This window comes from Strigops habroptila, chromosome 18 (genome assembly GCF_004027225.2).
Source record: "Strigops habroptila isolate Jane chromosome 18, bStrHab1.2.pri, whole genome shotgun sequence".
Taxonomy (NCBI): Eukaryota; Metazoa; Chordata; class Aves; order Psittaciformes; family Psittacidae; genus Strigops; species Strigops habroptila.
The window spans coordinates 4,261,875-4,282,180 of NC_044294.2; the positions used below are offsets into that span (position 1 = coordinate 4,261,875).

The following is a 20,306-nucleotide window of genomic DNA, read 5'->3' on the forward strand; positions in this document are numbered from 1 at the left end:
AGCTCCCCACCGTTACACCGACTCCCCCGCCGGGCTGTGCCCGCCTTGTCCCGCACCGTGGGGCTGGTGGGTGACCCTGGGCAGGACCCTGTCCCCCCACCTGCACTCCTGATGGCATGAGGCAGATTGGGGTGCTGCTGGCAGGCTGCACGGGGGCTGCCTTAGTCCTCGGAGGAGGATTTGCAGAGTCTTGTACCCTGCCTACATGGGTAGAGCAAAAGCACAAAAGATGCTGGGTGCAGCATTAATGATGGAGGGAGGGAGAGAGGATGGGTGTGTGCGTGTGCATGTCTCTGTGTGTGTGTATGCATGTGTGCATGTCTGTGTGCCTGTGCACACGTGTGTGTGCACCAGGATGCATCCCAGCGCTGCCTGCCTGTCCAGCCTTCCTTGTCTTGGAAGCAGGTGGTGGTTATTTTCTGCCTTACTCCATTCAAGAGGCTGAGAATCGGGGCCAGGCTGTGGGTTTAAAGGATAGGGAAGCTGCAGGGGAGGTGGCAGCATCCCCATTGTGTGGCTGCTGCTGGGGTGCCTTTGCAAGGGCGGGCTGGGCTGTGCCAAGGCAAGGGTGTCTGTGCCAGGACACTGACCTGGGAACCAAGTGATGCCACTGGCAGGGGGTGGAGATTTCCTGCTGGCCAGACTCTTCCCGTCTTCCATCCTGCATTTCTGTCAGGATGAAGCCTTTTAACAAAGGCCTGGCTCAAGGCCGGGGTTCCTTCTGCCTGGGAGATGGGGTGGGTGCTGCTGGGGGTGGTGGCCGTGGAGGCTTTTCCCTCCTAATCTCTTTGGCCTCTGCCAGCAATGGGGTCAAGGACTGTCCGGTACACAGGGAGTGGATCATGACCAGGAGGTGACTTCAATATGCAGCACTGCAGTGGGGCTGGGATGCCCATAGCAAGGATATGTAGTGGGGGGCAGATCCAACTCTCTCCCACCAGCTCCTTGAAGGAATGAGGATTGAATACCTTGAAGGTATCCTGCAGCCGGTGTGTGCCGAGCACTGGGGCGATGCAGTGGCAAAGGTGAAACGGCAGCACAAAGGAGGAGGGCTGGGAGCAGGGAGGCTGCAGACAAAGCAGGCAGGTCGCAGCGTCATGCTGAAGGTGGCTCCTGAGGCTGGGCTGAGTGTGCAAGGACCAAGCTGCTCTCTCTGTGCATCACCCCACCCAAAGGGGCTGGTGATGGGTCCCCTCCTGCCCTGGGCTGGGAGCAGAGAGAGGTTTTCCTTTGTGAGTGCTTGTGACATCCCAGTAGTGGGGCTGTGGAGGTCTCCAAGACACCCACCCCGAGCAAACCTGTCCACAGATTCCACCTCCCTCGGCCATCAGAGCATGGAGGAGGTTGCATGCCTCCAGGGTGAGGCAGGACATGGATCGAAGCTCCCCTTTTGTCTCTTTATAATAACATGAATGTGCCCGCTTCTGCCATTTCTTCAGGGTCTCTGTGTCTGTGCTGCTGGTGGAACCTGGGGAAGGGCTGGGGACGCTGGGAAGCAATGGGGGCTTTCGAGGGAGGTGCTGTGTGCTGCTGGGGTTAAGCAGCTGGGTGATGGGGATGGTCCAGCTCATGTCAAGACACTGGGACCTGTCTCGGGTCCTCACAAGTGCTGACAGGGTGGGAGGAGCAGGGACAGAGGAGCAGGGTGGTGGGACTGTGTTGTCCCTGGGGGGACCCATTCTTGCTGGTTCTCTTCGCCTGGCAGGAGAGATGCTGTGGCGTTTCACTGTCAACTTCCAAGGTTCCCATCTTCTCCGTGGGAAGACCCCCAGCTGCCCCACTGGGGCTCCAAGTGCTGAGGCCCTGACTGGGGCATGGGGCTGCTATTTAGGCTTCCTGCATGCCAGGAGTGAAATGGCCGGTACCTGCTGCAGCACTGCAGAGGGAAATGCAGGCCCAGGGGCTGGTACCTGCACCTTGTACCTGCAGCTCAGCCCTGCACCTTCTGCAGGGACAGGGCTGGCTCCTGCCTCGGCTCCCACCCTCCCTGCAGGCAAGTCCTGCCTTCACTTGCCCATCAGCATTAACACGAGCGTGTCTGAGCCAGCTAGCTCTGGCTGATGCCGCCGGGGAGCGGAAGCGGTGGGGCCGAGCTGTTGGCAGTGCTCGGGTTGGGTGCTCTATACCGTGTAACGGTCCCAAGCTGGGAGCTGAGTGGAGTGCCCCAGGAACCCTCACTCCTTGCTGCTTGGGGAGGAAGGTTCCCTCAGGGACTGGGGAAGGCAATGAGTGCCGTTTCCTTCTGTAGGTGACCTTCAAATGGGTGAAGGAGCTCGGCAGCTCCACTCTCATGCCCTTCATCCAGGAGCACAGCATCTATTGGAGGCTTGTGCCTCCTCTTGAGCCTCAGCAGCAGCCAGGCTCAGAGCACCCCTCCCTGCAGCACCCAGGCTTGCAGTTGGGCGCTGTCTGCTCACAACTGCAGCGAGCCAGGGGGAGCGGTGCTCCCTGTGCTCATTGCAGGAGGTGGAGCTCAGCCCCATTGCGAGCAGGTGGTTTTGCTGTGTCAGGAAGGCTGATGGTGAGTATTGACCCAGAGGCCATTAAACTCCATGGCCAGGGGAGGTCTGAGGAGCCGGGCTGGCTGCAGAGCTGATCCCTGAGGACACTTTTAAACCGTAGAGAAAGGGGCACCTCCGGAGCTGCCTGCAGCACCCAGCACGTCTGCCCAGCTGTGGAGGCTCAGGAAATGGAGCTTGTGAAATTGGGGAAGGAAGTTGAGTCGGATTTCAAGTTTATTTAAACCCTGCAACCTCCAGTGCTCTGCTGCTCTCATAAACACTCCTGCCATGATGCTCTGCTCTCCACATGGGCAGCCTCCGTACTGTCCTGTGGAGTTTCTCTCACCTCCTTCCTGGAAAGAAGGATGGAATGTGCCACTTTAGGATGGGACGGACTCACATGCCCATTGCCACGTGCCCTAGTGGGTCTTGGCTCAGTGGAAACATGCTGGCAAAGGCCATGTGCTGGGAACAGCGTTCTGGCATCTTTGCTGTCACATAGCCGGGACATATATCCTTATGTCTAACCTGAACTTCCCCTGTTTCAGTCTAAACCCATCACCCCTTGTCCTATCGCTACAGTCCCTGATGAAGGTCCCTCTCCAGCATCCTTGTAGCCCCCTTCAGACACTGGAAGCTGCTCTGAGGTCTCCACGCAGCTTCTCCAGGCTGAACAGCCCCCATGTTCTCAGCCTGTCTCCATACGGGAGGTGCTCCAGCCTCTGATCATCCTCGTGGCCTCCTCTGGGCTTGCTCCAACAGCTCCACGTCCTTCTGATGTTGGGGACACCAGAACTGCACACAGTGCTGCAAGTGGGGTCTCACAAGAGCAGAGTCCTCTGCCTCCACCCAGGGCAAGCTCAGCCCTGGCAGTGGGGGGTCCCCCATGTCCTGTGGCTGCTCTTTGGTTCACTTTGGGTCTTCCCAGCCCCAGAGATTGGGAACCAAGACTTATTCTTGGTTCCCAGTGGGAATGGTTAAACTGGGCTCCCTGGTCTAGAGAGAGATGTGGAGGGCTGTGGTGGGTAGGACACCTCACAGGGTCTCGGAGGGAAGTACTGAGCCCAGGTTTGTGGGCACAAAGGGTTTTTCTGTGCCTGGCTTCAATCACGCATGAGCTCACTGGCTTTTACAGTGGGAATGTTAGAAAGGGGATGGAGACCTTCTTCATCCTGGTCTCCATCCTCCAAGGGAGGAGCAGGGCTGCACCCTGCACTCCCAGGCAGATCTGCCATTGCCTGCGGCATCGCTCCGAGCAAAGCAGCTTTAGACAGGCTTTTGGTACCTGTACCCGTCACCCGTCATCAAGGGATTTAAATATGTAATGCATGAAGTCTCAGGAATTTGGGATGCTGGGGCTGTCTCTAAGCCCAAGGAAGGAGCCAGCTGAAGCTTTCCTGCACCAGCAGTGAAATTGGGGGCAGGAGGAAAACTGCAGGAGATGAAGCTCCAAACAAAGCTGTCAGGAACATGGCTCCTGGTCCCAGGAGAGGGAAGGTGATCCCCCCTGCTGAGCCTTGTTGTGTTGTTCGTGCTGGGAAGGGGGGGCTGGCCCCGGGGGTCCCACGGGGCTGTTTCCTGCCAGAGACTGTCAAAACAGTCTCAGTGTTTGTTAAACAGGCAGCAGGGTTGGGATGTGGTGGACTGTGAGGGCAGCTGCCACGAGTCTCTGCTGCAGGAGACACTGTGGGGTGATTCCCTGCCTTGGTAGGATGCTGATGGAAGGGAAGGTCACCGGCCTCCTGCCACCCCTTCCCTCTGGGCAGACCAGGAGCTGGTTCAATGGTGCCCTGTCATGCCCCAGTGTCCCTGATGGCTCTGCACTGCTGTGAGGCCAGGGGCGTCTGGCAGCTTCATCCCACTTCATCCCCCTCGGCCCTGCTCCATATGGATATAACACAGTTGTCATCTCCATTTCCCAGTGAGGGTCTGCGGCTGAGCCCCAGGGATCCCAGTGAAATTCCTTCCCCTTCTCTGCAGCTCCCTGGGGCCAGGACATAGTGGGGAAGTTTCTTGTCACAGTTTGCTGTAGCTGAGCCTGGCCTCAAGCTCCCCTGTCCCATGGTGCCCTCCATTGGGCTGTGATCACCCCCCTACCCATTGCCCATGCCTGGCTGTTGTTGTTGGTATATGCCTCTGTGGTGTCCTGGGGGTGGCTCAGTAGCCCCCCTCCAGGCTCTGGGCCTGTTCTCCCAGTGTCACCAGTCCCACATCTGGGCAAAGCTCTGGAGACCGGCACTGGGGCAGTGCAAGGGGCATTCCTGCTCCAGGATCCTTCTGTTCCCCTGTCCCTGCTGCAGCCAGATTCCCGCAGGCTTCCAGCCCCCTCCCTGGAGAGGAGCACAGCCTGACCTTTAGCACGAGACACAAAACTGCTTCTGACCTCTTCCCCAGGCTCTTCCTTCCTCCTCTGCCACAGCCTGGAGCACATCTGAGTGCTGGAGCCCAAGATATGGGCTTGGGGGAGAGGGATGGGGGTGCTGGGGCAGAAGCCTTGGTGGGGCAGGGTGGGATGTGCCGGGTCTGTTCATCACCAGAAGTTGCACGGGTACTGTGAGCTGCATAGTTTTTTCTGAGCTTCCCAAATAACCAGCTGGCAGAGCCCTGTGGGTGTGCTCCTTGGGTGGCAGGAGTGCGTTGTCCCATTCCTGCACTGTTATGGGAGATGAGCAATGCTGGAGCTGGGCTCCTGGTCCTCGCGTTCCCCTCTGCTCTCCAAGCACTGAGCATGGGCACTTTCCCAGCCAGTGTCGCAGGGTTGGGAGGCACAACTTGGCCCTTTCCTGTGTTAGGAGGGGGCATCTCTCGGGCCATGTTGCTCTGCTCATCTGTTATTTCATGCTGCGCCTGCCTGAGGAGGATGTTAGTGGAAAACATGTTTGTTCCCTTCTCAGCTGTGGGACCAGGTTTGCTCCTGGGTGCTCCATCCCCGTCCTGCTGGCCAAGGACTTGGGGTTTTATTTATTTGGGGGGGGGAAAGGGGGGTATGGGGTGGAGAAATACCCTATTTGTGCCACCCTCAATCCTGTCTTGTGGGCAAGTTGCTCCAGATGGCCCCTATGGGCTCTGAGGTTGCAGCATCTTCTGCCAAGATCACATTGTTCTCCCAGTGTCAATCGGAGTGCACTGGGGTGCCTGCTTTTGGGAGCTGGGAACGCCTTATCTCCAGCATGGGTGCATCAGTACTGGGGTGGAACTGGGACATATGGACCTCACGGGGGTATCTAGGAAGAGGAGAGACCCTGTGGGTGTGATTCACTGGTGTGGGAGGCAGTGGGAGCTTCAGTACTGGGGTGCAGAATTGGGAGGGTGGGAGCATGACCATCCATCTCTGTTGGACTCGTGGCTTCTCTGTGCCTCTGCAGGGTTAGGCTGATGGCCCAGTATCTCCTGGTGACTGATGCTTTCCTGTAGCTGCTGCTGATGCTGATGAGCTTGTGGTTTTGTGGCTGTTTTCACCTGCTGGGGTGTGCATTGAGTCGCAGGTGCTGCCATACATGTGTTTCCTTCCACCACCCACCCTGCCTGTGGTTTGAGGCTCTGTACCCCTTTGTTGGTGACTGTCCTAGGTCTGTGATTTGCAAGCACCTTCATGGTGTTTCCCAGCCTCTTCTCTTGGGCAGGTCCAGCATAGAGCTGGTGGCATCACCAGTCATTTATGGGGGTGAAGGAGTTGTCCAGGAAGATCCCAAACTCAGTCCATCCACTCCTGTGCCCCTCTAGGCAGGGTAAAGCATGATCCCATGCTTCCCTCAGGGCCCCACTGGTCTCTACCTGCTGCTTTGGGCTGGGTGTCCCTGGGTGCTCATCCCGGTGCCTGCAGCATGTCCCCTGTCCCTGGCCCGTGGTCATTCTCAGTGCAGAGCAGATGGTGCGGCTCAGCGCCGATGTGCTCCTGCCAGAGCTAATGAGCAGCACATGGTGGCTGCCAAGCCCTGGCTTAAAGGTTTGCCTAAGCCTGGGAAAGCTGAAGCTGGAGGATTAGGGGGGACCTGGGAGAGGAGGCTGGGGTGGTGGTGGTGGGATTTGCCCTGCAGGGAAGCAGGTTGGGCAGCCAGGAGCTGGGCACATCCAGCACATGTATGCAGAGGATCCATGTTGGAGTCATACAGGTTAGATCTAAGGAAGAAGCTCTTCCCTGTGAGGGTGCTGAGGCGCTGGCACAGGGTGCCCAGAGAAGCTGTGGCTGCCCCATCCCTGGCAGCGTTCAAGGCCAGGTTGGACACAGGGGCTTGGAGCAACCTGCTCTAGTGGAAGGTGTCCCTGCCCGTGGCAGGGGGTTGGAACTGGATGAGCTTTAAGGTCCCTTCCAACACAAACAATTCTATGATTCTATGTACATCCCAGCTCTGTGAGGACCTGACTATCTCCAGACTGCCAAGGAGCTCCATCTTCCCTCTGGTGCTGCTCCAGCGGTGCTGGCCATGGCACTCTCTGCTCCGGTGGGTTTTGGCTGGAGCACAGGCAGCGATCCCATGGCGTGTGTGGGTCCACAGGCAAGCTGAGCCTGGTGCCTTCCTGTGTTGTGCTTATTCCTGCTTGGATGTGGTTTGCTATATCTCCTAATCAGAGCATTTACTGACCAGACCTGGCAGTCTCCAGGGAGCCTTATTCAATTTTCCCTGATTGCTGAGCCGCTTCCCTGATGTGGTAATTAAATGCTTAACTTTGGCTTCACTCAGGGACAAAGCAACCTGTGTGCAAACAGGCACCTGGTCCCTCTCCTGGGACCCCAGGGGGGGAATGGGGCTGGGGGCATCCCTTCCTGAGCAAGGGGGCTGATGCCCCCCAGGATCAAGCCACAATGAGCTGCTGTCTGCTGGTGAGGACAGAAAACCCCATGCTTGCTGTGCTGGCCTGGAGATGTCCTTGAGCCACAGGATGTCCTAGGGGAGCACACAATGATGTTAGAGCTGCTCTCCTCCTGGCTGCCCTGTGCTGCTGAGCAGCAGCAAAGCCTGGAGTGCAGGTTTGGGCAGAGGAGAGCAAAGCATGGGGGGAGCAGAGAGGGCAGTGAGGCTGGCAGAGGGGCTCCATGTGAGCCTGGGGTGCCTTGCGGATGCTCCTGCAGCTCTGACGATGGGCAGGCTGGAGGGAGCATGAGCAGGGTGAATGTGGGTGACACAGGGAGTGGGGATGGGGCAATAGGGGGAGCAGGGGTGGAAGCAGAGTGAATGCAGGTGATTGGGGATGAGAGTGGGGCAAACATGGGTGATACGGGGATGGGAGTGGAGACCTCAGAGCAGCTTCCGGTATCTGAAGGGGGCTACAAGGATGCTGGAGAGGGACTCTTCATCAAGGACTAGCGATAGGACAAGGGGTGATGGGTTTAAACTTAAACAGAGGAAGTTCAGGTTAGATCTAAGGAAGAAGCTCTTCCCTGTGAGGGTGCTGAGGCGCTGGCACAGGGTGCCCAGAGAAGCTGTGGCTGCCCCATCCCTGGCAGTGTTCAGGGCCAGGTTGGACACAAGGGCTTGGAGTAACCTGCTCTAGTGGAAGGTGTCCCTGCCTGTGGCAGGGGGTTGGAACTGGATAATCTTAAGGTCTTTTCTCACCCAAACCATTCCATGATTCTATGAATGCAAAGTCATGTGGGGAAGAGAAATGGAGTGAATGTGGGTGATGCAGGAACGGGAGCAGGGTGAATGCAGGGACTGGGAAGGGGAGCAGAATGAATGCGTGCAACGTGGGGAGCGCAGCAAGGTGCTACCTGGACTTGCCCAGCGCTACTGTCTTGGCAGGCACATCCCCAGCAGACAGCCATGATTGATGGGCTCTGCCAGCTCCAACCTCTGCCAGCCTGCCCCGGGGGAGGTACCTGCAGCCAGGCAGTGCCCCAGCCCCTCACCAAGCGTCTCACCTTGCCTCTCTGGAGACAGGGTGGATGAGAGCAAGTGGCTTCCAGCCTCTGGGGCCTGGCACAGAGAGAAAAGATCATAGAGCTCTTCCACCTGCCTCTCCCTGGCTCTCTGGCTCAGCTCCATGGGAATCTAGCCCTGCCTGGCTGTTTTTCCATGGCTCTGGTCTTGGGAGGGGACAGGAATGGCTCCGTCTGGGACACAGGCAGCCACCGTCCCTCCCAGAGTGGTCTTGGAGGGATGGGATCCTGCCAGGGGGGATCCTGCCTTGTCCCAACGGTGGCTGTGTCTCAGCAGGCTGATATAGCCTCAGCAGAGCCTGGCTGTGGATGCAGGCAGGTTGGTGGGGTGGTGGGGTGACTGTCACCGTGGCAGAAGGGCTATGGGAGTGTGCTGCCACAGCAGTGGCAAAGTGCTGGAGGGCAAAGGATGCCCTGGAGCCCCTTAGGGTTGCCATAGCAGTGGGCTGGGAGGGGGAAACTGAAGCAGTCAGAGGGACACGACATGAACCCAGCACTCCATGTCAGCTGAATTGTGCCTTCCTGGGCAGGGAAAGTCTCCCATAACTGCACAGGGAGGGCTGGGTGGTGTCTTCGTGGATGCAGCCTTCACAAGGGGATACTGGGTGTGCCCAGCGTGCTGAATCTCACCCCCTCCACTGCTTGCAGGGCTTAAGATGCTGGGATGGGCAGGTCTCTCCCTGAGCTGACCCTGTGAGGGCTGCTTGTGGGAGCTGGCTGCCCTGCGGTGCCCATCCAGCGCTTGGCTCCCGGCCTCGCTTGGCTTCTCCCCCTTCCCTGGCCAAACGCTGGCGTAAGGCAGCAGCACTGAACAACTCGGGCTTTGTGCTCACCCGTGTGCCCGCAGCAGCTCCCTGCCCCTTGGGGTGCAGGATCCGCTCCCCCCTTCGTCCCAGATGCTCAGGCGCCCTGGCAGCCCCACCATGGAGACGCTGCTTTCACAGCCTGCCAGGGACGGGAAGGAGCGATGGAGAGGCTCCAGCTGAGGTCCCCTTTGTGTCCCCATGCAGCCGTGGGCTCTCCCTGGCACACACATTGCTGCTCATGCTGCTGGGTTTGGATGCTGATGCTGATGCAGGAGCAGGCTCCTACCGCACCACCCAGCATCACCCAGTGAGAGCTCCCGGTTCGGGAAGGAGCAGTGTCCACCTCTACCTGTACCTCTGTCTCTGTGTGTCCTTCTGCCTCCCAGTCCTGTGTATCTGTGTGGGAAGCAGCCACATTTGCTTGGCTGGAGCACTCGGCCAGGACCATGCTGCTCTGTCCTGGGTATCGGTCCCTTGTCACTGTCCCTTCACAGTGAGCTGAGCATGCAGGGGATGGAGGTGGTGGCCAGGCTCATAGTGCCACTGTCATCTTGCCAGCTCTCTCCTCCCTGGGTGTGTTGTCTGTTCTGATGCTGGTTTATCAGCATGGGCAGGAGGGAGATGGGGCTGGCACTGATCATCTTGCTGGCCCCAGGACAGTCTGTGTCCTCCCCATGCTAGCTTCAGGCAGTCCCCTTGTGCCAGCGTGGGGATGGCCAGGCACAGGTTGCCTGTGCCGCGGGTTCCAGGGGATCAGCCAAGCTCTCTGTGGGTGTCTCAGCCCTTTAGGACTCAGATGGTGACTTTCTGACTTCTAAAGTTGCTGATCTTTGTAGCAGAGGAGGGAAACTGAGGCAGAGCATGGCAAGCACTGCCAGGTTCCCCAGTGTCACTTGGTGAGGTTGAGGACAGGGCCACCAAGACAGCCCATGCTGGCTCTGCAGATGTTTATATTGTGTTTGGCTGGAAAGCTGCCCAGTGGAAAAGAACCCGAGGGTATTGGTTGATAGCTGGCTGAACATGAGCAGCTTGTGCGCAGGGAGCCAAGAATCCAACAGCATCCTGGCCTGTATCAGCACCAGTGTGGCAGCAGGGCCAGGGCAGTGATTGTCCCCCTGCGCTGGGCACTGGTGAGGCCTCAAACCCTGTGCTCAGTTCTGAGCTCCTCACTGCAGGAGAGACACTGAGGTGCTGGAGCGGGGCCAGAGAAGGGCACAGGAGCTGGTGCAGGGCCTGGAGCACAAGTGTGATGAGGAACGGCTGAGGGACCTGGGGGGGCTTAGTCTGGAGAAGAGAAGGCTCAGGGGGGACCTTATCGCTCTCTGCAACTGCCTGACAGGAGGATGGAGCCAGGAGGGGGCTGGTCTCTGCTCCCAAGGAACAAGGGATGGGACAAGAGGAAACGGCCTCAAGCTGCACTAGGGGAGGGTTAGACTGGAGATTAGGAAAATTTTATTCACTGAAAGGGTTGTCAAGCACTTTAACAGGCTGCCCAGGGCAGTGGTGGTCACCATTCCTGAAGGTATTTAAAAGACATGTAGATGTGGTGCTTAGTGACATGGGTTTAGTGGTGGCCTTGGGTTAACAGTTGGACTTGGTGATCTTAAAGGTATTTTCCAACCTGAACAATTCTATAATTCTGTGTTTGTAGGAGGTACCATAGTGCCTGGGCATGGCTTGAACTGTATGTGAGCACCTCCCTGGCCCAACCAGGGTCTCATGTGGCTCAGTGCCTGGCATGGTGATGGGAGGGCATCATGCCTTGCCCTCCTGGGCCACTGGCGCTCGTCTCTGCCCTCCTGCTCTGCTTGTCCTGCTCTTGTAGTGGGGATCCATAGTATTCCCGCACCAGCTGGCAGCAACTTCCAAGGACATCCATCGGTGATGCTCAGCTGATTACCTGAAGAGCAGGACCATCTGGGGAGGTTCCCATGTCTCTGGTCCCCCGGGAGAGATGGGACTCATGTTGAGGGCTGGTAGTTGGCTCCCCGCAGGTCCCCTGGCAAGTGATGGGGTCCCTCAAGTACTCAGAGCTGGCTGGGCAGCAATGTTTGGGGAATGGGAGAGCCATAGATGTTGAGATGTGGACAGCATTGGCTCCCGGCCTTGAGGACAGCCCAGCATAGTCAGGCTCGAGGCCATGCTCTTTGGAAATCCATGTGTGTACACCCCTCCAACGCTGCTGCTCACCCTCTCTTCCAAACCCACATTTAACCATCGGGGAGGGGATGAAAATGTTTTGCTGAAAACCTTGTTCTCCTTTTTCTTAAGAAGAACTTTCCCAAATTACCGTGGTTCCAGTTTGTTCCTCTGCCCATTCCCCGGGGACACTGTCTCTGAGCATGGCAGGGGTTAGGGAGAGGGGGAAGCTCATAATGTTGTTCAAAAAGTAATTAAAGCTGCGGTTTTTAATGTTCCTGGAGGAGGGTGGGACCCTGGGAAGGCGACAGGAGCGAGTCTGGGGCTGAGCACATCAGAAGCTGCTTTCTGTTGTGGCTGCTAAGCTAAATATACCCACAGACAGCCAGAGCTGTTCCCACACACTGAAGAGAGCTGGGTGCTCGCGCTGCCTCCTGCCCCACGGGGGACACCCTGACCTCCAAACTCGGTGGGGGTTCATAGACTCATTTGGCTCTTCTGAGCTCTGCTTGCCCCAAGCCAGGCTGACAAGGAGGGTCTTGAGGAGCCCCAATCCACAAAGCGTCTGCTGGAGTCGCTGCCAGGGATGCGGTCGCTGCCAGGGATGCGGCTTCCAAGGAATTAATAGCTGTGTCTCTGAAGCACCCAGGGAGGGGAGATGTGCAGTCATTAGCTCTAATGAGAGCTGTTTGCCGTGGTGCTTGGCTCTGTGCTCCCTCTTTCTCCATGAATCCCCTGGGATCAGCCAGCTTCCCGCAGCTGGCACATGCACCCGAAGCCGGAGCTGCTGCAGGCTGTGCCTGTGCTGGAGCAGAGCCATGCCAGTGCGTGTCTGGCTGTTCTATACCCAGATTTGTTGGGAAGGGGTTCAGTGTGATGGGTGGGAATGCAGTGGGGCAGTCATGCATGCCACCAGAGCCGTGAGCTGAGCACAGCCTCGCCTGTCCCGTTCCCATCCACCAAACCCATGGCTGGGGACAGCTGCTGGGCTGGGCGGTGGTTGGGTTTAGGTGGTTGTTTTGGCGCTGGGACTGTCTCGGCATGGTATTGCACTTTGCATTTTAAGCCTTTGGAAGTGCAGTTTGATCTTGTTGCCTCTGAAGCCAGTGCTGCTGGCTGCAGAGCACCCTGCCTGTGCCCTGGCAGTGCCTGTCACGGCTGCTTGAATGGGTGTCTGCATGCAGCCCAGTGCTTGCTGCCTGGAGGGGGGCATTGCAGTGCATGAGCCAGCATGGTCATGGCCCTGTATGGTCCTATATGGGCCATATTCAGCTGTTGGGGCAAGGGCAGTTTAAGTGCAGGCTGCATGTGATTACCTGCCTGTGCTGTGGTCCCTAGCCCTGCCTGTCACCTCTTCAGCTGCAGAGGTGGCTGGTGGCATCACTGGGATGCACCAACCTCTTTTTCTCAGCCACAAACAGATCAAGGTTGTCACTGGGTGCAGGAGTTGAAGCATCCAGTGCACACTGCTCTACAGTAGGGGCAGATGTGCTCCCGGTCCCCTGCCTGCAGTTCCGGTGTGGGACATTACTCACATCCTCAAGACCAGGCTCATGTGAGTGAGCCCTGAAGCTGCCATCAGCCCCCTTCTCTTCTTGCAGAATCCGTCCCCAACTGTCCAAAGAGAAAATAGAGGGATGTCACATCTGCACCTCAGTGACACCTGGCGAGCCCCAAGTGCTGCTGGGGAAGGACAAGGCCTTCACCTATGACTTTGTCTTTGACCTGGACACGTGGCAGGAGCAGATCTACACAACGTGTGTTGGCAAGCTCATTGAAGGCTGCTTTGAGGGCTACAACGCCACTGTGCTGGCATATGGACAGGTATGTGCTCTGCCTGCTCCTTGGGTTCTGGCATGGGCATTGGGCACTTCCACAGCACTGGGTGCTGGGGCTGCTGAGATGGCACCTGCAGAGGTTACAAAGGTTTATAAGCTCCTGGGTGTGGAGGGGACAGAGTTGTCCCTGGGCTGGGTGAGAGATGGGGCAGGGGGTGGCCTTGGATGAGAGGAGAAGGAGGCAAGGCTGGGGTGGGAATATTGGAGCTGGGGTGGGAGTGGGGATCAGAGGGACTCAGCAGAGGCATTTGGGGTGCTGGGGTGGTGGTGGGGTGGTGTGGGGTGCGTTGGGCAGAGCTGAGCCTGGGAGAGCCCAGCCAGCTCCCCCCTCACTGCCTCTTTGCAGACTGGTGCGGGGAAGACGTACACCATGGGCACTGGCTTTGACATGAACATCTCTGAGGAAGAGCAGGGCATCATCCCACGGGCCATCGGCCACCTCTTCAGCGGCATCGAGGAGCGCAAGCGCGCGGCGCAGAGTCAGGGCAGGGCACCTCCGGAGTTCAAAGTCAGTGCCCAGTTCCTGGAGGTGGGTGACAGCACGTCCGGGTGACACTGTGACCCTCTCCTTTGCTCAGCATCCATGTCCTGGGCTCCTTGAGTCCTCCATGTCCTGGCTGCTCCATGGCTGAGCTGGATCCAACAGCAGGCTTGTGGCCAGGGGTGCAGCTGGGGCAGAGGAGACCCAAAGGAGCTGAATGTTGCTGACCTCATGATGGCCACGAACTGGGGTGGCACTTTCTTGGCTGAAGGGAGACCCTCCCCATGGTCCCTTGGTCCCTTGGACATGCAGGGGACTCTAGGCTCACTTACTTTTGTTTGAGGTTGAGGATAGTGGCATATCTGCTCCCCTGTACCAGCGTTCTCAGTGAAATAAGTGGAAAAAGTGCCATTCTTGTGGGGATTGGAGGAAGGGCTGTGTTATTTCCCACGTCCTTTGCTGCATCTTTGACCTTGAGAATGCTTCATTGCATCCTTTCCCGCCTCTGCCTTGGCCTCTCCATTTCAAAAGCCTCTTCTATTAACTACTTCTTTTCTTGGAGAAGTTTGTCCCAGAAAGCCTCTGGACCTTGTGTGGCTGTAGCAGTTTCCCTGTGGGCTGGTCCTGGTGTGAAAGTGCAAAGAAGCTCAAGATGGGAACTGGTTTAAGGCCCTGGTGAGGAAACATTGGGTGGTGTTGAGCAAAGCTGGGCTCCTAAACAAGCTTCATCTGGTTGGTCTCCTGATCTGGGGTAGAGGCCAGAGGAAATAGGCAGGCAGAGAGAGAGACCCTGTGCTGGGATCTTGACTCCATATGGCTTTGGTGTCCATCACATATGGGTTCTTCCAGATGTCCATGGCCTGGAGAGCAGAAGTGGTGCCCAAAGGCACCTCCTAGTCTCAAGGGCTGACCTCCTTGCTGGAGAAATCCTTCCCAACCAGCTTTCCATCTGCAGAACCCTTGTTCGCTCCCGTGGTGCTGTATGTGTCTGGCCAGATCCTTCTCTCCCCACCACTCAGCCTGCCCGAGCTCCTGGCTGCCTTCCCACATATCCTTATCCTTGTGGGGCTCTGCTCTGGGGAACCTGTGGGTTGGGATAGAAATGGGGACAATTTCCTGCCTGTGCTGAAGTCCTTCTGGGAGATGAACCTTGGTTGGGCTTTCTCCCTGCTGCAGAGTGCCCTGACCCTGTTGGAGCCATGGCATGGTCCTGCCTTCCTGAGCTGCAGAATCAAATACTGGCCTTTAGCCCGATGTGTGTCCCCTTACCCTATGTGACACACTTTCCCTTCCCTCTCAGTCTCCTGTATCTGCTGTCTAGAAGGTTTTTTGCTGTCCAGCTGTAGTTTCCCTTGCCTCAGTTTCTCCCTCTAGTTTGGGATGCCCTGACAGTGCCCCAAGATGCTGGCTGATCAGCTGTGGGGTGCTGGGATTTGAACATGTGATGAACATGTTTTGTTCAAACATCATTTGAACAAAGATGAACACTGGGAATGGGATGTCTGTGCTGCCTCTGTTCCAGGCTATCCTCAGAAGCATCTCTTCGGACCAAGAGGTCCAGCACAACCCCAGTGTCACCCGGGGGTGAAAGATCAGTGGCCCTGCTTGGGGTCACAGCAGCTGCCATGGGTATTTCCTGTAGCCTTTCTCACTCCTCACCACCTCTGACCTCTGGTGGTTTTGGCTCTCAAAATAGCCTCAGAGATATTTGTTCTGTGGTTGCAGTGGAGGATGGGAACAAGGCTTCCTCTGCTGTGCTTCAAAGCTGCTCATGGTTACACTCCCCAGGCCAGCAGTGCCCAGTGGGACATTGGCAGCCCCTGTTACGTGTGGGGACAGTAGAAACCTGATGGCCCAGTGACTAAGGCCATTGGAGCCTGCTGAAGGCTTTGCCCTCTGGTCCATCCTGCAGCATGGACATCGAACCAGGCAACCCAGGGAGGGTTTTGGGGTGATAATGGCTCTCCTCTGCCAGTGTGAGCACGTGGCTACATCAGATGCTGGTTACCAGCTGTGCTGTGCTGGCAGTGGAACAGGATTTGGCCCTGCTGATCCCTGTCCTGTGACTCTCCTCCCAGGAGCAGGCTGTGAGAGCAGGATTTGAACCCTCAGGGAGCCTGTTTGCCCCTGGGGCAGCCAGGGACGGATTAGCCTGATCCACTGGGCTGGCCAGGACTCTGCGGTCCTTGAGTGACCCTGTTCTCCACACAGGGACATAAGTGTGAGAGGGTGAAGTGTGGCATTGAATGGTGGTGGCAGGACAACAGAAGGGCAGGAGTATCCCTCTGCCCCAGCATGAGAGAGGATGCTGCAGGGTCAAGATACAAATGAGGACATCTGTCAGCTCTGGGTCCTCAGGGTTTCTCTGCTTGTCCAGCACTCCCTGTACCCCTTGTTTCCTTTCCTTAGGGTAGTAACCTTAGGGAAGTGTGGCGGGAGAGGGGTTCTGCTGGCTCATGTGGCTGGGGGCTCTCCAAGTGAGCAGGGAAGGCTGGGGGGATGCAGAGCTCCTGAGTGTCCACTCAGGCTCTGGGGACATGGCTGCTAGTGTGGGACAGGGACAGGGCAGGGTTGGGCAGCTCGAACCAACCCAGACTGCAGCTCAGAGCTTTGCGAGGCAAACATGACACATGTATGTGCACATGTGTGTGCACACATGCCATTTCTTCTGGGCATCCTGTCCTGGCTGAGTACCTATTCAGGAAGGTTAGAGCTTGCCTGAGCATCATCTCCTGTCTGCGCACACATCCTGTGTGTCCTTTCCTACATTTGCACACACATCAGCTCTCCCAGTAAGCCTTGCCTAAGCACATACATGTGCATGTATTTGGATGCTGGAGAGGGACTCTTCATCAGGGACTGTAGCGACAGGACAAGGGGTGATGGGTTCAACCTAAAACATGGGAGATTCAGGTTAAATATAAGGCAGAAGCTCTTCCCTGTGAGGGTGCTGAGGCGCTGGCACAGGGTGCCCAGAGAAGCTGTGGCTGCCCCATCCCTGGCAGTGTTCAAGGCCAGGTTGGACACAGGGGCTTGGAGCAACCTGCTCTAGTGGAAGGTGTCCCTGCCCGTGGCAGGGGGTTGGAGCTGGATGAGCTTTAAGGTCCCTTCCAAACCATTCTGTGATTCTGTGTGTGAACACATGTGCACCCTCAGTGTGCAGCCTCTCCTTCTGGCTCTCAGCTCCTGTCAGTCTTGCTGTGCTGTGCTTTAGCAGCCTCCTGCTTACTACTACTCACCCTGCACCCACTTCCGCCCCACTCAGCTCTACAACGAGGAGATCCTGGACCTGTTTGACAGTGCCCGTGACCCTGACATGCGCCATCGCAAATCCAACATCAAAATCCATGAGGATGCCAGTGGAAGCATCTACACCACAGGGGTTACGTCTCGCCTCATCAGCTCACAGGATGAGGTGGGTGTGGGACGGGGCAGATATGGGTGCTCACCGACCAGGGATGTGGGGTGATCTCACCCAGGAGGGAACAGAGCAGCTCTGGGGTGATGCAGAGGCAGGTTGGTGTGCTCATGGGGCTGTCCTGACTCCCTAAAGGCTGCTTTAAGATTTCCTTCTTCCCTGCTCCATGTTGTTGTAGCTGATCCAATGCCTAAAACAGGGAGCTCTTTCCCGCACCACCGCCAGCACCCAGATGAATGTGCAGAGCTCCCGGTCCCATGCCATCTTCACCATTCACCTCTGCCAGATGAGAGTGTGCGCCCGCCCGGAGCTGGTGAGATGTGCTCCTGCCTCATGGCTGGGCTCTTCCTGCATCTGATACCCAGGCGATATGTGTGGGGTCCTTTGGAAAGGGGAGAGGGTTTGAAGTCTTGCAAAGAGACGCAGGGATTTGTCTTTTTCTTTCCGGTCATAGCCTGTGTTAGCATTAATGGGAGCTGAGGTCTGCAGTCCCATCCTAAGTAGGGATGGTCTGGCCCAAGGGATGGCATAGAGCAAGCTGCTGTTGGCATCCTCTCGCCCATCCTTGAGGGACTAGGTGTGGAGGGTGAATGCTGAGGCTTTTGCTGACTTCTGAATGCAGCCAAGGGTCCATGGTGATGACGCTCTCCGTGTGGCTGCAGGTGAATGGGGAGGTGACCAGCCTCCTGGATGGATCCCAGCCCACCACGGAGTACGAGACCCTCACAGCCAAGTTTCACTTCGTGGACCTGGCTGGCTCAGAGAGGCTGAAGCGGACAGGTGCTACCGGCGAGAGGGCCAAGGAAGGCATCTCCATCAACTGTGGGCTGGTACGGCCCTGGGCACAGCATGCAAGGGGAGGGGAAGCCTGTGGCACCTTTGGGTCCTGCTTGGGGCTGCTCTGGGCTGTTGGGGTTGCTGTTGTCTCTGCTGGGGTTTATGTTACCTGGTCGTGTAGGCAGGAAGATGCACAATCTTGCCAGTGGTGAGGGCACAGCCAGGGCAGGGCTATGGGGAGGGGTACAGCTGGGCACAAGGATGTAAGTTGAGGTCTCCTAACTTAAGCTAGAAAAACCCTCCAGGGCTCAATGCTGCTCCTCAGGGAATGTGGGAGAGAAGCACAGCCATGGGAAAGGGGGTGAATGCTGAGACTGGCAAGGGAAGCCTCATCCCTCCACCTCTTGCATGCCAAAACTCTGCCACAGCACATGTCCCAGCCCTGATGTGCTGGCCACACACATCAGAAGAAGCAGGGGCTGAATTTGGGAGGGGCTTTCCTTTGTGTTGGTAGCTGGCCCTGGGGAACGTCATTAGTGCCCTCGGAGACCAGAGCAAGAAGGTTGTGCACGTACCCTACCGTGACTCCAAGCTCACCCGCCTGCTGCAGGATTCCCTTGGGGGCAACAGGTAAGGGGGTCCCAGGCTGGGGCTGAGCCCTGGGAGAGGGCTGAGGGTCTATGGAGCCATGTAGGAGCTATTTCAGGACTCAAATCATGGAATCATAGAATAGTTTGTGTTGGAAAGGCCCTTAAGATCATCCAGTTCCAACCCCCTGCAATGGGCAGGGACGCCTCACACTAGACCATGTTGTCCAAGGCTCTGTCCAGCCTGGCCTTGAACACTGCCAGGGATGGAGCATTTACCACTTCTCTCGGCAACCTGTGTCAGCGCCTCACCACCCTCACAGTAAAGAACTTCTGCTTTATATCTAACCTAAATCTCCTCTGTTTCAGTTTAAACCCATTCCCCCTTCTCCTATCTCTAAGACAGTCCCTGGTGAAAAGTCCCTCTCCAGTATCCTTGTAGCCCCCTTCAGACACTGGAAGCTGCTCTGAGGTCTCCACGCAGCTTCTTGTCTCCAGACTGAACAGCCCCAACTTTCTCAGTCTGTCTTTATACGGGAGGTGCTCCAGCCCCTGATCATCCTCGTGGCCTCCTCTGGGCCTTGTGGGTTGTCTGGTGGGGAGGAGATGCCTCCTGACAGGCAGTGTATGACTTTGCAGATATAAAGACCTTGGTTCCTCATGAGTCCCCAGTGCAATTAGCCAGCTTTGGCAGAATTAGCTGGTGCAAAGCACTTCGGATCCCTTGTGATCCAAGACTCGGCACGTGGTGTTGCCCAGCATGGGATGGATTGAATTCCCTGTCTGCTTTGGGTTTACTTCTCTGAAGAGCCCATTATTCCCCAGCAATCCTGGCGTGTCTTAGCTGGCTGGTGGAGGTTGGCTTTGCTCAGTGCTGTGTGATGTGTTGTTTGTGGGGTTCTGGCTCTGGGAGGGCCTGAACCCAGGTTATACCTTGGGTATAAAACACAGAAGGGCCTAGGATGGGTGTCCAGGGTCGTGTGGGCTGTGCTGGGTCCCAGGTTTCCAGGTACTGAGTTGGTGCAGGGTGGGGGGAACTGTCCTTTCACCCTGACCTTTACCTCCCCAAGCCAAACCATCATGATCGCCTGCGTGAGCCCCTCTGACCGGGACTTCATGGAGACCTTGAACACACTCAAGTATGCCAACCGGGCCCGCAACATCAAGAACAAGGTGGTGGTGAACCAGGACAAGACAAGTCAGCAGATCAGTGCCCTGAGGGCCGAGATTGCCCGGCTGCAGATGGAGCTGATGGAGTACAAGGCAGTGAGTGGTGGAATGAGCCTGCAGAGGTGGGATGGAGGCAGGAGAAGAAAGCTGCTCCTCGTGTTTGGATTGTGGCAGGTTTAGCAGGAGAGACCCTCCTGCCTACCATGCTCTGCCCCCAGTAATAAGGGTAACTGCTGGGAGAAGTCAGAAGGTTTAAGAGGTGGGGCTCAGCTCCTGCCTGGCCACCGCAGAACCTTGGGCAAGTCACTTGGGGATGCAAAGGCAAGGAGAAGCCTTGAAGCATATCTCACCTTCTGCCTCTTCCTGGCCCTTGGATTTGTCCCTGCCCCTGCTTTGGTGGCTGGGGCTGCCCCAGGGATGCAGTGGTGGGCCCCCACCTCACACCCCAGCTCACCCTGCACTCAGGGACTCTCTCCTCCTGTCCCCCCAGGGCAAGCGGGTCGTTGGGGAGGATGGCTCAGAAGGCTACAGTGACCTGTTCCGCGAGAACGCCATGCTGCAGAAGGAGAACAGCACCCTGCGCATGCGGGTGAAGGCCATGCAAGAGGCCATTGATGCCATCAACAGCAGGGTCACCCACCTCATGAGCCAGGAGGCCAACCTCATGCTGGCCAGGGCAGGTGAGGCTGGGCTAGTGTGAGGTGTGGTGGG

The 20,306-nt window shown here is 57.3% G+C and overlaps 1 protein-coding gene across 2 annotated transcripts in view; it reads left to right on the top strand.

Annotated features, from left to right (window-relative positions):
- The window catches only part of KIF21B (kinesin family member 21B), a 42,709-nt gene that overhangs the window by 1,108 nt on the left and 21,295 nt on the right, over nt 1–20,306 (top strand). For both annotated transcript variants that reach the window (XR_003989648.1, XM_030473378.1), the window contains exons 2-9: nt 12,926–13,148; nt 13,509–13,691; nt 16,909–17,058; nt 17,240–17,374; nt 17,724–17,891; nt 18,353–18,468; nt 19,496–19,691; nt 20,086–20,275. Coding sequence is in view for 1 of the 2 variants with exons in the window: in XM_030473378.1 (XP_030329238.1) it covers nt 12,926–13,148; nt 13,509–13,691; nt 16,909–17,058; nt 17,240–17,374; nt 17,724–17,891; nt 18,353–18,468; nt 19,496–19,691; nt 20,086–20,275 (1,361 nt within the window). In the remaining variant the exon portion in view is untranslated. The remainder of the gene's footprint in view (nt 1–12,925; nt 13,149–13,508; nt 13,692–16,908; nt 17,059–17,239; nt 17,375–17,723; nt 17,892–18,352; nt 18,469–19,495; nt 19,692–20,085; nt 20,276–20,306) is intronic.